The 17,362-nt window shown below is 39.8% G+C and overlaps 1 protein-coding gene across 5 annotated transcripts in view; it reads right to left on the bottom strand.

Annotated features, from left to right (window-relative positions):
* Window positions 1-2,639: 2,639 nt before the first annotated feature.
* The window catches only part of SNX10 (sorting nexin 10), a 94,115-nt gene continuing 79,392 nt past the window's right edge, over window positions 2,640-17,362 (bottom strand). For all 5 annotated transcript variants that reach the window (XM_075586824.1, XM_075586825.1, XM_075586822.1 and 2 more), the window contains 2 exons: window positions 5,005-5,208; window positions 2,640-4,542 (listed from right to left, as the gene is read on the bottom strand). In XM_075586824.1, coding sequence (XP_075442939.1) covers window positions 4,428-4,542; window positions 5,005-5,208 — 319 coding nt within the window. In that variant the 3' untranslated portion in view covers window positions 2,640-4,427. The remainder of the gene's footprint in view (window positions 4,543-5,004; window positions 5,209-17,362) is intronic.

Here is a 17,362-nt window from a genome sequence, read left to right as displayed (position 1 = left end):
TTTATGTCACTTCTGCTTGATGTAGGTTATAATTCAGTGGTTTACGTAAGATTTAGACAATGCCTGAACCTCTCTTTCTCTGGATGGAAGTATAAAGAGCCTGTCCAACTTCCTCTATTCCCAGGTTCTTACAATGTATGGTCTCAAGACACTTAAAGAATAAAATGTGCTTTCTTTATCGTTAGCCGGGTTTGGGAAAAAAAAGTACTATAACATTCTGATTAGTTGAAAGGTTAATACTACCTTAGGTAAACAAATTGATTTTTTTAATATTGGTCTAATTACAACCTTATTTTGGTGGAAAACTTGAAATGTGTACCTGCACGAGAGAGCTTGCAGTTCACCATTCCTGCGTGCTGATACAATTGACACAAGGGACGTGGTTTTACATTGGAGATCCAAGGCCAAGTTCTGTTGCATGGGCTTACTGGTATGTTCTGAGAGCACTTTCAGAACTACAGGTTAGTCCCAATTAAACACAATATAGTTAACTCTAGGTTCCAATCTATATTGCTTGCAACTAATGATCAATTACTGTTTCATACACCCATAATATATATTATCTTTAACTGTGCATGCAATGTCTTGTATATAATGTATACCCTGTTCATTTATGTAACTGTATTTGTAACCATATATTACTTGTCTTAACTGTGCCCAGGACATACTTGAAAACGAGAGGTAACTCTCAATGTATTACTTCCTGGTTAAATATTTTATAAATAAATAAATAATTCATGCTCTTTTCCCAATAATGCTGAATTCACTTTTAAAAGAACCATACTTTATCAAGTGGAATAGTGCAGATGTGGAGCGATCACTGATAAAGCCTCATTGCCTTCAACAGGACTTTGTTTGCTCGCACCCTGTCGGCGCTATTGCACCCTTATAGAATACGGTGCTGTCCCCTGCTGCTGTGGAAGAACTAAGGAAATGATTTCTTCACACAAACAACTAAATTCTATAGTATACCTTTGGAGTTACATGGTTTCTTGCCGCTAACATAGGTATGCACTACTTTTTGGTGATAATGCTCTCAAACAGCAGGCGTTGCTCAATCTCCAGGCCATAAGTGCCCATTTTTGTGATTTAGGGTGACGGATCGAGCCCTGCTTTAATAGATCTTTGACTGCTGGAAACATCCACGATTGTTCTTTTGACATCCTAGTAAAACTAGATGAACCACACTCTTTGCGGACAGAAGATGGGTATTACAATCATCTCCGCCTTATCTGATCTACAGAGTAGCCTTGGTATCGGTGTAATAGTTGGGGAAAAAACTATAGGCCAGGTGGAAGACCCATTTGACAGAGTACATTCATTACACGTACATTAGATGCAGCGTTGAACAGAAGATCTCTAGTTTCCGTTTTTCTGCCGAGGCCATAAGTTCCACTTGTGAACTCCTAGTCTTATTACCTCCAAGAAATCTGCCTTCACATTACATTTTCCTGAAACATGTACTCCTGATAGGTCTCCAAAATTGTTCTCCGTCCAACTGAATATTGGCGTGTCTTCCCCTAGAAGAGCCGGCTTCTGGTTCCTCCCTGCTTGTTATGTCACACAGAGTAGCTTTTATCTTTGCTTGAATTTGCAAAGCAAAAGATCTTTTGGCCTAATTTAATGCTCTCAATTCTAAGATAGCTGCCGGAATGTCTCACCTTTTGAAAATTACAGCATGGTAAAGAATCAAAAATCGATGCAATATCCTACATGTGTTTTTTAAAATAAAATCCGTCCGTAATAATATAATAATAATAATAGTATGTTCTTGTATAGCGCTGCTAATTGTACGCAGCGCTTTACAGAGACATTTTGCAGGCACAGGTCCCTGCACCGTAGAGCTTACAATCTATGTTTTTGGAGCCAGAGGGAGATAAAGTGACTTGCCCAAGGTCACAAGGAGCCGACACCGGGAATTGAACCAGGCTCCCCTGCAGCAATCTCAGTGTCTTTACTCACTGAGCCACTCCTTCTCCCATTAGATACTTACTGCCTTTTTTTCCAACTCAATGCCATTTTTAATGAGTTTTAATATACTGATCATCCTTGGTTTTCTATAGCAGGTTTTAGCCCACATGCCCAATAGTGCAAGAAATTGCAATACTTTCCCGTTTGTGATAATTTGTTGCCAATATTCCCATCCGTTTGGGCTGCAAACTAACAATAGATAATGTTATCTTACTAATAAGAATATATTGTAGCTGCTGAGTTACACTGACTGAAGGATGGATTTGAAACTGAAAGGCAGCCATTAAGTGAACCCTGGAGAGCAGGATTTTGCTGGTTGATTACCAGAGAATGAATTGATTAGCAGTTTAGGCAATTTGTTTTCAATAAGGAAATCAAACGCTGCATATAGTAAAACATAATATATATATTATTTTTTTAAGTGCCGCTTGGGTTGCCTTTTAAGGGGAAAAAATATATATATATATATATATATTTTTTCATATTCTTTTAAAGAATCAATCCAAGTGGCAGTTTAAAAAATATATAATCTTTAAAGAGGGCTTGAAATAACAGTTTGGGGAATTGCAACAAACCCTTTCTGTGCAAGAGGGGCCTGCAATGCCAACCTGACAGCAGAGGTAAACCACAGCATTAAAAAAAACTGTAAGAATCCCACATAGAAAAGGTGGTATGCATAAGTCTTTATTTAATACGCTTAGAAACAAAATGAAACATACAAGTTCAATTCACAGTTATTGAGCAATGACAAAGAAGCCAGCATGAACTGTTCAACAAAATAACATGGTAACAAAAGAGCAGCATCACCAGCAGACTTGTGTGAACAATGGTAATAAAAATGAAATGTATCCTGTTAACAACTAAATGAATGGTGTTTAAGAAAATTCCCAGAAAGTGGTGTTCCCCGTTTTACCATGTATTTCATAAAACATGTTTTTCACATTTTCTCAGGGCTACCCTGACCAAGTATAAAGTGCATACAGGCTTCATTAGAATGGGTGGGGTGGGGAGGGGGGTGGGGAGGAGGGTGGGAAGGGGAAGAGAGAGAAAAAAAATAGGAATATATGTCTTTTTGACCAACATCATTAGCGAATCAGGTTTAACATTCAGGTGTCAAAGATTATTCACCAGCAATCACAGGCGACATGTGATCCTTTAAATACAATCTAACGTCTCTGGAGGCATTAAACTGGCAAATACATTGATGGTGGTTAAAAGACAAAATGTGAAATTTAGCATAAAAATGACCACATTAGCACATGGATAACTATGCGGTGTAATCTTCTCTGCAATCAAACATCAAATGGGTTTTAACGTCTATTTAAAATTGACACCCCGAAGGAATGGACGGCCCATTGGCAAAGGGCACAGGTTTATTACATCATGTTATTGCAGGCATCAGCAGACAAAGGAAAACTATTCCAGTGTAAAATGTACGTTACAGTAACAGTGGAGTGTCAAAGGCTTTTCAGCAGATTACAGAAAAACAGCAAAAATATAACATTCACCATACACAAAAGATTCAAAATGACAACATTTTACTAGTCTATATTTGTAAATAAAGTCCAAACAAAACATGGCAACTTGAGAAACAAAAGCTACATATAAAAAAAAAATTTTTTTTTAAAAGATGCATCTTGACAGCTAGTGTTATCTGGTCTGTATTGATCCTTGCAGCCACTTCCTACACAAAAAAAGTAAACAGGAAAGGCAGAATTGTACGGTGTCTGCGATTACAGAGTGTATGTTGCAGCCCATACAGAGTGAATGTGTGTGGTGACCAGGCAAACAAATGCCAGAAGGGATACTCAGTCTTAAATCTATCCTGACAAACAGTAGGAAATCGAAAGAGAAAAAAAAACAACACACAAAGGACATCGGTTCTTAAAATCTACCTTACTTAAGTCACTAAATGGGAAGTTTAAATATTTTCAATACGAGTTTTTTTTTTTTTTTTCCCTGAATTAATCTGACACTATGTAACTTGGTGAAATTTTTGGCCATATTTCCAGCTGCAGGATCTTTGCAATTTCATGCGTTATTCAGTTAAACAGTAATACTCAGTACGTCTCTACGGCCCCTATGAAAGGCACAGGTCTGATTTTAAAAAGACATGTATGTTGGCTGCCCCTTTACTTCCTGTTGTAGCACTTCAGTCATCTGTCACTCTGTAAATGTTGCACCACTTTTAAAATGGCGACATTGACAGAGGATAAGGCCTCTGCCCGTAAATGTGCATTTTGTAATAGGAAAGAAAGCCTTCATATTTTTGTATATTTGGATTTTCTGTTTGTACCTTTGCAACAAATCACTTGATATTACTTTCCCGTTTGTTTGCGCTATCAAACGGCAGCATTCAAAATGAACAACTCAAATTGTTTCCACTGGAAAAATTCTGGATATTCAGAGTATACACAATTGCACGTATATGTATATACATACAAAGGCACCGTGGTTTATTCTTGGGGTGATGGAGCTAGGATTGTGGTCCATGCCTCTTCATGACCTTTCCCTACTTTGCATCCATGCAAAAAACTTCCAGCACTATTGTGTCCAAGCTGTGAGGATGAACTGTGGGAAAGAGAAAAAAGTCATTGGGGGATGGAAGAAAGGTAAAAGGAGCAGGGGGAGGAAAAAAAAAAAAAGGACGAACAAAATGAGAGGAAATTGGTTTTCACAACACACTCAAAGCCTGAGTAGCAGAGGAGAACTTTAATTATCTCCAGTCACAAAGAGAGACAGGAAATTTGGACTTTTAATTAGCCATTTGGAGTGTGGTTAGATTTTTTTTTTTTCTTCCTTAGCTAGATAATTTAAACGCGAATAATTCAAGTCTGACTAAATGAAATTCACATAATCAGAATGCAGATAATTGAATTTCTACTGCATCCATTAATTCAGTGTGGAGGTGTGCGAGGACTCTTATGAGAAGCTGTCACAGCTCAATAAAATCTCAAGTCAATTAATTTTTTTCATTATCGCAGTATTACACCAACAACAGAAAATAAAAGGGGCGACCACACATGAAAGTACCTCTCAGAATCCACGTAATGATTTGTTTTTTCTTCCTCTTCCACAGGAAACCGCCGATTTGAGGTAGCAAACTTGTGAATGGCTTCGGAAACAGAATATGTAGTCTGCCCTGACACGCAGGCTTCCATTTCTTCTACGCCAAGCTGGCTTTGCAGGAAAAGGTGAAGTCGGCTGTCAGAGAGCAATACTGGGCATTGCATGACCCTACAAAATATAACCAGGGAGCCAAGTCGTTACTCTGCAGCATAATACAATGATTATGTAAAAATGACAGGGGAAAAAAAAAAACAAGTTAAATATGGATAACACAGGAAAGGAAAACCCTGCTTGTGGTAACGACTAAAAAAAAAAAAGTGTCTCGTTAAGCGATTCACTGCAGAGAGTTCGGCACCTTGTAATACAGTGTGTCATACTAGGCCTACAAGGCAGCACAATAATCAAGCTGACAATCAGGATATGTCATAACTCTTACAATAAAGCATTTGCTTATGTAACAGTCTATTTACTTTCCCGTAAAGTACAATTTGACACAGTTACAATAACTTTAACAGAAACACGTTTTGGACGGGTATATTTACCTCGTACAAAAGCTCTTCAAAACGAAAACACACTTGGTCAAGGTTTTTATTCTTGGTTATTTGTTTTAAGTTTTCAAACTTCTATTAGTTTTTTGTTGAAAACATCCCATCTAAATTGGTGTGAGAGATTTTAATTGTAATGGAAGCACCAAGGATGAAATATTAAAATAAAGTAAATTGCTTTATTAATCTCGCAGATGTGGTGTGTGTTTATTAAGGGTGGTAAACAAATTACATGAAAGCAAAAAAATCTGTGCACTTCTAAATATACATAAAGAGTACTCGAGCACAGTGAAAATGCAGACATAAAACAGGGGTCGTGGGCATTTTTGGTCTTGATTCACCATGCACATATATGGAGACAACCAGACAGAGAACAGAACAAGAGCAGCTATCATTAAAACGAATATTCCAACAGCACGGTACAAAGGGAGTACAGACATTTGATAATTACATAAACCGTTACTTACAAATAAGGACAAACATGCACAAAAAGATACAAAGAGGTCATGAGCCCTGCTCGTGAGAGCTTAAATAAAAAAATGTTATAATATACACACACTACTATTAAAGTACTCATGTTTAAACAAACAATTGTGCAAAAATGAATATTGCAGTACAGTATATGCACATTGCCTACCAATATATTATATGTTTGAGGCAACATCAGAAGCAAAGGGTTGGCTGCCTGTAGTACAGAAATACACACCCCTTTGTGTAGAAGTTGCAACAATATATAGTATTTGACCCTGCTTGTGCATTCTGACAGGCCCAACATTTACATTTTTGGTTTTATCAAAGTAAAAATAATTTTGTCTTCATCACTGTGGTTACAAACTTAATCGCAAATGCTCCAATTTAATAATATATGCAAGGTAATTAATTAAAACGTGTAAACTATTACTACACAATACTGGCTATTCATATAGCAGATGGCTGCCATTTCAACTCCTCCGTCCCTATTCAATATGCTCTGAAACAGACACAAAGGGGAAGGGGAGGAGAAACCTCCCAGAGCAAGGGGAAGACTGCTTCCCAGCATGTGAAATATGGACCTCAGTGAGGCTTCCCTCTGCCCTTATTGTTACAATATATATATTATATTAATTCTTTCCATTAAATATACTTTGCAAAGTCTGCTTAAAATGAAAATGCTCACTACCGTGGCAATCAAAATATAACATCAATATCGGCAATGTATTAATATGTAAAGAACGGCAGAAGTAGAAATTGTTGAGCTGATCATGATGGGCAAATTATGCAAAACTGTGCAATATGAACACAGAACATAGAAAGCAACGTGACCGATATGTTTGCCAAAAAGTATTGGCAAAAGCAGTCTACACACAGTCTACATTTTATCCAGCTTCTGTGTCTAAGAACAGAATTTGGAGAGCTCAAACCTACCAATATATTAGTAACACAATTTATGTATCAATGCCTTAGGAGTTCTGTTGGGGAAAGAGAATTGGCCATACATTTATGGAAAACAAGTACAAAAATCCTGCATGACTTTCCAAATTGGATTACAATTAGTGCAATTATATATTTTTTCATTTTTTCTAATATTTTATTTCATCTATCGCTTTTCTCCCAATGGGGCTCAAAGCGCTTCACAATTACAGTATACTGTAGTGCGCAGTACGCAGCACACAGCACACAGCACACAGGATTGTTACAGACAATGCCCCTGCCCAGATCTTATAATCTATGATTTAGGTGCCTGAGGCACAGGGAGATAAAGTGTCTTGCCCAGGGTCACACAAAGCAGACATTGGGAATTGAACCAGGTTCCCCCGATTCAAACTCAGTGCCCTTGTTTACAGAGTTAGTGTCTTTACTCGCTTAGCTGCTCCTTCTCCCTGGCCTTTTTATTTATTTTTAATAAGGGAGTAATTTGGTTGCATTTTTTTGATCAAAGAATTAAGTCTGCCAACTACATCAAGGTAAACTCCAGTTTAGCAGGTACCTACACGAAAACTTCCTATTTCTCTATTTGGACTGAAAGAGGTACTGTGACAAGATACTGAGAAATATGACGTTTAAGTGTAGTTACCTGCTAAAATAAAGTTTACCTTCATCTGGTTATCAGGCATAAACTTTTTTTTTTAATTAATTTATTTTATTAACCGCATGACTCCTTTTTAATAAAGACTTGGGATAAAAATGTATAATTCCACAAATAAATTGCACGCCAATTTGGGAAGTAGTGCAGAGTTTTTGCATTCATTTTCCATTTCTGTATCTGTAGGCAGGAAATAAAATGTCCGATTACCCCTTGTCCGCTAGAGTGACTAGCAACGTATTGCTTTGCAGAGAAGGTGTTCACTGCGTTGGCAATAATGAACATAAGCCTGCCTGTCGTTACTCCGTGAGAATGGAAAGAGGAGGGAAAAAGCAACTCGCACATCTGCCGTTTCATTGCTAGTTTACTACATATGAACATAGTATCCCCAATATGCTAATGCATTGGATGTAGGATATACTGTTGTAAAAATATTACAGGGCGTTATGTCAAGGGCGCAGCAGGCAACACTTGGATTTATATTGCGACAATAGCCGGTGACAGCTAAACACTTGTTAGCATTCTCATATTTCATACCAATTGATTCTGTTTAATTGTTACTGTGTACTACCTCTTTTGTACATGGTGAATATCACCTCCACTTCATGATCCCGCCGTAGATCCGGTCAATACAGTTACAAATGACTCCCTGTAAATGATGTGCGCACTGAAATGGTTCTCTTAGGACATCGAGGCTCGTATCCATCATGCAAATTTATACAGGAGCAAATTATCACAGCTGTAGTGGTTTCTTTTGAATAATACTTCTGTCATCTTAACTACAATGCAATCTATATATCCTTCAAGTAAATATCAACTGTGCCACATAATAACAAACAGTCTCTTTAAAAACAAGTATGGGCAAAGCCCAGCTAAATCATTGTAACAGCCAAGTGCGCCAATGAATCAGGGCAAGACGGAAAGAACTGCGAGCCTGGAGAACTGGCAGCACGAACGCAATAGAAGAATGAAAGGGGTGTCATTTACTAGCCACCAAAGAATTTCAACCCTAACACCCAAGGTAAATGTAACATTGCAAACTAGAAATACGACCACATCTCGCTGTGCTTGGCATAAAGCAGCAAAGTGTAATTCAATTCAAAGCACAAGACGGATCACAGGTAAAACCGCTGGATGCAAATGTATTTGATTTTGTGAATAGGGAGAATTGACAAAATTGTCAAAATTAACAGAGACTGATTATATTTTAGGAAGGTGCAGAACAAAGACATCCAACACTAGTTTTCAATAGACATTCAGCATAAAAGAATTATGGTAAAAATTACCAAGAGAGCTATTTTAACATTAGATTTACAAACAAGAAGTCTCTTTTTAGATTACCGACCAATAGATTTCACCTTTCAGACATTAAAAGGTTCATACTAGAGACGTCAGCAGGAAGATAAGCAGTGACATGGTGCCAAAGCAAAAGGGTTCGACTCCATACCGACTACCACAGCCAATTAACAGAAATGCAAGTTCTTCAAATTAAAAGGCTAACTAGACAGGCAGACACTGTGCGCTACAACATGAGGCCAATTAACACTAGAACATGAAGTGGTATCATTTGTACCGGACATGCACTTTGATCCCACAGTACGTTTGCCAAGCCTCATGCATAGAAACTAGCGATCTTTATGGAGCATTTCTACTGCAGTGTTCCCTTATATATGCAAACTATCTCTACTGTAGCAGTGTGCTTTTAATGCACACAACTCTGCCCTGTCTTAGGCTACGCTTATAGTGCCGGCGACGCGACTGTCAGGCGATGGTTGCTGGAAAATCAAATAGAGATGACTTCCAGTGATCGCGACCAATCCGTCGCGCTTACTATAAGCGCCCGCGATGGCGGCAATGCATTTGTTTTGCCGCGACATCACAGGCACTAAGCGCAGCCTTAGGGTTTGCCCAAATACAGGTAAATAAAAAAAAATAAAAAATCAAGCTCATAAAAGTATTTTAATTATATTCCTAATGTTGGGTCGTAAGAAACAAGGCAAGATGAAACTTTATGGGGTTCAAGGCTATGTACAACCCTTCATGTGACGTCACTGTGTTGAACAGGCAATGGGCCAAACCCTGTCCTCCCAACATCTTCTGAATGACAGAGGTGGCAGCCAGTGAGGAAAGGCATGACTGACGAGCATTATTTTCAGAGGCCGGTGATGGCATCTGAAAGATAGCTGAAAGGTTTCTCTCAAAGATAATCCCCAAATTTAATTTTTTAATAAGAAAGCCAATTACATTAGGCGTTTTAGAAAATGTCGCGTCGGAGCTACGCAAGAACACCTTCTTTACTTTGCCAGCAAACCCTTATAAGAAACCATAGGTCCATTAAAACGGGAAGAAGATTTTGCAGACGGCCTATGCCCTTATTCTCAATTTGCTTATTTTTTTAAGAAATTCGTCATGGAGGCCCATTTGATCGCAGAATAAAAGCCACTGGGTTGAGCACCGGTAATTGCCGTCTGCAATAAATCAGCGATACCCATCACACCTTTCTGAAGTTATATCTCCCAGTACGGCTGCTTGGCCTTGGCATTTACTAGCTTTATAGGGACAAGAAAAAATAAATATAAAAAAAACTACTCAACTGCACCACCTGCTGTAAAATAACATTCAAAACAAAACCAACAGCTACAGAAATCTGCAGGGCATTTTAATATTTTCCAACAAAAGTGCATTGCATTTGCTGCGGACATAGAAGCACTCTGCTTTTTATGATCCACGTTCTAAAGATATTTTGTATTTGGGAGCCAACACTTTACCTATATTAATCCTTTAAGACCGTCTTCCTCCAATGACCCCAAAGGTGGCCAATTGGACTGTATGCCATAAAGTAAATGAAACAAAATATTGCATACTTTATTAAAAAAGGAATATGCGTTAAATTGTCATTAACCCCCTTAGTGCCACTGAAGCCATTTCAAGGACACCTGGAAACGTGGCACGGCAAGCATTTTGATTGGCTGCTTTACCACATGACAATCCCACGTGGTGCGCTATGGCGACAGGCCCTATATAAAAATGGTCACACATTCGCCCACCACCTTAGTCGGAGAGAGGACATGACGACGACTCCCATTAAGATCAAACCTTTTTATTTTTATATCAACTAATTTCCACTGATTGTTTTTCAATCAACAGAGGACCAGGGTTTTCAAGCAATGGTAGATGGTTCGTCACCAGGCTGTAATGGCTTCGGGTCAAAGATGGCCATCAGACCTAGGTGCTCAACCTTGTGTAGGCCTCTGGTTTTGTTTTAATGGATTGCTGGGGGGCGGGGGGGAAGAGGAGGAGGAAGAGAGAGAGAGATCCATCAAGTGGTGGAAATATATATATTTTTTTCATTTTTATGGTTGGGTGAGTCAGCTGATTGAATTAACTTTACGGGGAAGTTCCAGGGGGTGCATATTATGGTTTTATTTTTAAATGATACATTTCTTTATAGGTCCACGGTGCTATTAGTCAGCTTTGGCAAATAGGGCTGTATCTCCCTCATCTAGATGTGGGGTAGAAGTAGTTGGAGGTCGATACCCAAGGGTGGGTGGCTTCGGCCTCTGGGGAGATTGATGTTGAAATGACCTTGTTTGCCATAGCAGTTAGAAGTTACGAGCCTCTTTGGTATGCAAAGAGGGGGCGTAGTGTAGTGCAATGGAGTAGGCTTTTAATCCCATTGAGCCTGAAGGCATTCCTTTGGTACGCATCAGGTATCAAAGGGGTTAAAATATTTGTCTACCATAGGATAATGTAATGAGCTCTTCTATTAATCTACAGTAGCCATGTATTGTTACTTAGAAAATTGCAATAGTGTATGTGGCAGTTCTCCTGCATTATCATATGCACACAGGGTCATTAACGCATGTTATTATGCATACGGCATGATGTTAGAAAAAATTGCATGCATTGTTTCTCTCATAACACCAATTATCACCGATTTAAGGACTTTCGTGAATCTAGGCCATGCGGTCAAACATACACATTTTGGATATCTGTCATCATAGCGAAATTAAAAAGTATGTATTCATAGCAGTATTTAGAACTATGGTAACTCTTAAAAGCACACAAGATTTCTTCCATCAGCATTTCTGCAAATAAGAAAAATTATTAGAGATAACAAAGTGTATGATTAAGGTGGGAAAAAAAAGTTAATGTATATAACAAGATTAATAATAATTTTATTATTATTATTAGATGAAACAAGGAGGGGGGAAAAGGAGTGAAATGTGAACACAGCATAAACATGCAGGAACTTGGGAAAAAGATCCAGGACATACCAATTATAAACCATTTACTTAACAAGTCTAATGTCAGCATTGCTGAAGAAGCCTTACGGCTTACTCAATGAAGGGACAGCTGGCAAAAAGATATTATGCTGTTTTAGGTAGTGCGCTATGAAGATGTTAGGAATTTAGCAAAAAAATAAAACTTGTTCTTTTGACATGAAAAGAAAGAGTAGATTGTGAAACGTGAACGCCAGCGAAGGGCTCTGGGTAGAATGACATCACAAAAAGAAGATAAGGAATGGTCATGGCCTCAGTAAGTCAAAGCTGTTGTGTCAACCTGTTACTTGTGACTACAGAACTGAAGTGACAGCCCCGCGGTCACTGAACGTGCTTAGCAGTACCATCATCAAAACCATTTTTGGTGCTTAGGTACACTCTATAATATCCGGTTTATTTCATGGTTACGCGCACATCAAAGGTTAAGACATTTGCAACTACTTTATTCTACATATTCTTAGAAATCGATTAGACAAATGCCATTATTCTAGCATTTTCATTACTAAACTAGAGCAAGAGTGTCCAAGGCTGTTGAAGAATATTCAACTTAAATGCCCTTTTTAGAAAGGAAAGGTATACAGGCAATACTAAACAAGTAAACATGGGAAGGATGGTCATCCAGGGAGAAATCCGATTGCCAATATTGGAGTTAAGAAGAAATGTATATTTCCCTATATGAGACATCATTCGATAATGTTTCACTGGGATTTTTTGTTTGCCTTCCTCTGGATCAAAATACTGTAATTACAAATATAGGCTACGTATCTTTGGTCTAAAATTAGCGTACGTTGAACTCTATGTCTTTTCAACCTCATCCACTATGCAAGGCCAGGTCCCCGCTGGCTACTGCAGCGCCCGCTGTGGTGTACGCTGCAGGGACAAGAGCCGCCTCACAATGGGGCCGCCGCGCTGCGCTGACAAACTCCTGCTCAAGAAAATTAAGAGCAGGAGTCGTGACAGCACGCTAGGCCACACCCCCCCGGCGGTTCAGCCAATGATGGCGAACCTGCCGGGTGATGTCACGGCCGCGTCCCATCACACACCCCTGTCTTTCCCCCCACAGCTCTCTGCAGACCGGTGGACTCGACTGCACACGCTGCCTGCCTCGCAGGCGCACGTGCAGCGCAGGCACTGGGGCCGTAGCCTTACAAGTCTGCCTACTACTAACATTGTATTTTATGGCAAACACTCAATTTGTAGTTTTATCCATGACTCAAGATCGTTTGATCATTTTACCAATACTTCACAGGCGGTGGAATCATAAAACATAAAATGCTTTATAATGCTTGTTAGCAAGCATTATAAAAAACACCTGGAGCACATCTGCCAATATTAAACAAACATTTAATAATCTTACAGTACCTGCTTTACAATTGTTGCTTTAGTCAGGGGAATGGAAAATGTCTCCCGCGTAGCAAAATATAGTTCTCTTTAAAAATCAAATTGTTAAACATCTTTAAATATGGAATCCATAGCTGTAACGCAATAGGTTCTTCAAGATAAGAGTCATGTCATAAGAGATACATAAATTACACTGCACTAAAATGTATAACGGGGTGACATGGATGCCTTCAATCTTTAGAATCAAATACAAGTCATAATAGCAGCTACACACAAACCTGTCTCTCATAGATACATTGATATTTGGCATATATAATAAATGTTAATCCAGTCCAATGAGTCACTAGAGCAGTGTAACCTTTTTTGGTTAAGGAATGCTATAATTATATTGTGACATTCTGAGGAACCCCAACCCTCTCTAATAGCGCGTCTGAGATCAGATGCATTGTAAGGATCCCCAACCCTCTCTAATAGCGCGTCTGAGATCAGATGCATTGTAAGGAACCCCAACCCTCTGTAATGATGTGTCCGAGATCAGATGCATTGTAAGGAACCCCAACCCTCTCTAATAGCGCGTCTGAGATCAGATGCATTGTAAATTCTTGTGTTTGGTACAATTTTCAAATTACCTGGAAATTGCAGGGAACCCTTTAGATGTCCGGGGAACCCTAGTTGAAAAACACTGCTCTAGATTATATATTACTTTTATGGCAAAAGAGATGTTGATTTGCTGTGTGTGAAGACATGACCACACAAGATGATGTGCCTCAAACTCCCTTGCAGCGCTGATTGACTTCCAGTGTATTCATCTATGTACATCTCAGACAAGCATAACAAATCCCTTTGCAGAGTTGATCACTTAATATGTGGTAGCGGAGACGGACCAGTCAAACAGAGATTAAATTGGGTCTCAAGACATCAGTCTACAAGGCAGTGCTTCAAACCAGCTTTAAGGCCTGGGGGGGTGGGGAGGGGAGCGCCGAATCCATAAAGATCAAATCTCATTCGATTGTATTTCGGAAAGTTTTAAGCAAACTTTAGGCTATTCAAAATAAAACCACTTTCCCTTTGAACATAAAAAAAAAAAAAGGGACATTAAGTTTGTAAATAAGACTCCGGGTGTGAAAATAAGAAAATTAAAAAGTTCTAGTACTACGTGCCCCTTAAAGCTGCAGACCAAGCAATATCCTAAGTGTTTATTTTTTTTATTATTATTTATTTTAAATAAATCTGTTCTGTACAATGAGAAAATACTTTTAGCATTTTTTTTAAACGCTGAATTGAATTGTAATGTATTATGTAACAAGCATTTTTTTGTTTCTATAGCAGCCATTCACAAAGTCACATCCTGAAACAGGCTGGCACAACCGTTTTTGAGCCCTGCCCTCTCTCTAGCAGTGCACCAATTGTATCTAGTGACTGCCTGGTCACATGATCTTCCCCACAGAACTTTGCATCTTTGGTCCTCTTCTGCTGCACTTTAGTGATCCCTAGAGCCGAATCTTAGCCGATCATTCACAGGAGAACAGATCGATAGGCAACTTAGCTAATTGCTTATTGTGTGGATTGTATTGATGCACATATTAAGGGGGGAAAGGGGGAGGGAATGTTTAAAAAAAAACAAAATAACGGCAGCTTGGACTGGTGCTTTAATACATCACAGTTTGGCCACTTCTTCTAAAAGAAACCCCCACTACCACTTTAGAAGATACAATGGTACATGATGCATTTGCTCATATGGCTGATGGAGATTAAGTCTGTTAGCAGCCTTTAATTAATACAGTATTGTAATATCCTATGACCTGTGCAACAGGCCACTAAAACAATGTTTCTCAGCCACTGTGCTGGGAACCCTTGACGGCCGCAACCCTCTGCCAAAAGGTGCCAAAGCCCCAGGGGATAAGCTCAGCGGGCTACCTCACGCACTGTGTGGGGATGTCGAGGCTGCAATTCGCCTCTGCTTTCTCAGCCTGGCACAGAGGGGAGACAGTAGCCTCATCATATCCAGACAGCGCAGGACACGCCCGTTGAGCAGCTGACATGTTTAAGGTGTGTGGGAAGGTGGGAGGGAAGAGTGAAGTGTGACAGGTGGTATGGCACGTGGGGGGTGGGGGTGGAGGGTGATGGCTTTGCTTGTGTATGAGGAGGAGAGTGACAGCTGTGTGTGGGGTGGGGGAAGTGTAAGAGAAGGGGGTAAATGTGGCGTTTATGATTGAGAAAGGGGGTGCGGGTGATGTGTGAGAAGGGGGGATAAAAGTGGAGTGTGCATTGAATAAAAGGACGAGTATGATGTGTGAGGGTGAATGTGGAGTGTGTAAGAAGAGGCGGCTAGGCGAGTGCATGTGAAAAGGAGGGCGAGTGTGTGTGCATGTGAAAAGGAGGGCGAGTGTGCGCGCATGTGAAAAGGCGGGCGAGTGTGCGCGCATGTGAAAAGGAGGGCGAGTGTGCGCGCATGTGAAAAGGAGGGCGAGTGTGCGCGCATGTGAAAAGGAGGGCGAGTGTGCGCGCATGTGAAAAGGAGGGCGAGCGTGCGCGCATGTGAAAAGGAGGGCGAGCGTGCGCGCATGTGAAAAGGAGGGAGAGTGTGTGCGCATGTGAAAAGGAGGGCGAGTGTGTGCGCATGTGAAAAGGAGGGTCGAGTGTGCGCGCATGTGAAAAGGAGGGCGAGTGTGAATGCGTGCAAGCGAGGAGGGGATTAGTGAAGTCTGAAGAGTAGGGGTGCCCTGGGATTTTACCAATCCTTCAGTGGTACCCCTGCTCTAAAAGGTTGGAGAACCACTGACCTAAAAAGAATGAAGATTCATTCAATATGTATCATTTCTTCATATATAACCTACACACTTTACTACATGTATATGTATGGCCACCTGGTTTGTCCATCCTTTAAACATTTTTTGACAAGGGACTCAACTCAAAAAAGGTCAACGGCTCGGAAATATGAGAAAAATCTATCCCTAAACAAAAGCTGTCTGCATGTAGGAAGTCCAATATAATTTGGGATCTAAAGACAGATCAAAAGAAATCGACAGTTATTGCACTAGCAAAACGCTATCTGGTATAAATTGGTAGCATATGAGATCTCCCCCGTCAGGATAACATTGGTAACATTAAGTGTCTCCCTTTAGGCACAAGCATGAAGAGAGTGAGTGGTTACACACCCTGAGAAAAACCACAAGCCCTTCACAATGATTTAATGGGTTTAAAAATAAAAAAACACAATATTTGTATTTGTTATCCGTGTGTCTGAATCTTTTCACAGCCGAGAAAGGACCATCTACATATTTCTATCGTCCCTCCTACGTTGTATGTGATAACAGTAAATATGTCACATAATGCAATACAAATGCTTTTAAGTTGAAAATGCTCAACATATTGTATCAAGACCAACACAACAGAAATGGACATTTTGCAACAATTTTGGCAGCAGAGAGGTTACCACCATGGCCAGATGGCCTGCAAAGCATTTTCAGGCCTGCTAGTCACACAAGGGGTTAATGCGTGTGTATTAAACCAGCTGCCAGTAGCAGCGTGATAATATGGAGATACTGCGCAGCGTCAGTACTTTGGTGCCCTCTATTGAGCATCTACAGTGGATGCTGATAAAAAGCACAAATAAAAGATATGTTGATGCAAATTCTGTACACAAAACTGGAGCGTACCCAGAGTTCAGAGCGGCTACAAAATAGTAGTTGTAGTGTCTGACTTTAAAATAGTATACAATATTTATGCCCACAAAAAAAACAGACTAATGTTTTCTAAAATACATCCAATTGTATTTAAACAGAAAGTGTTACTCTGGGGTTTGAAAATAAAAAGCAGTTGTGCTCTGTACTTTCAAATCACATCACACTTTGACCACTGAACATACAGCAATAACATGGAGAGAGGAGCGGCTCAGTGAGCAGAGACCCTGACTGCAAGCAATGACAGGGCGTTTTGACACAGGGAAACCTGGTTCCTTTGGGACCATGGGCAAGTCACGATCTCCCTGTGCCTAAAAAAAACCAAACAGATTGTAAGCTCAACTGTGCAGGGAGTGCGTCTGTAAAACGTGTCTGTGCTGCATACTGCGCATTATATTATTGTTATTG

This window comes from Ascaphus truei, chromosome 2 (genome assembly GCF_040206685.1).
Source record: "Ascaphus truei isolate aAscTru1 chromosome 2, aAscTru1.hap1, whole genome shotgun sequence".
In the NCBI taxonomy this organism is placed as follows: Eukaryota; Metazoa; Chordata; class Amphibia; order Anura; family Ascaphidae; genus Ascaphus; species Ascaphus truei.
This window is presented reverse-complemented; position numbering and strand designations above follow the sequence as displayed.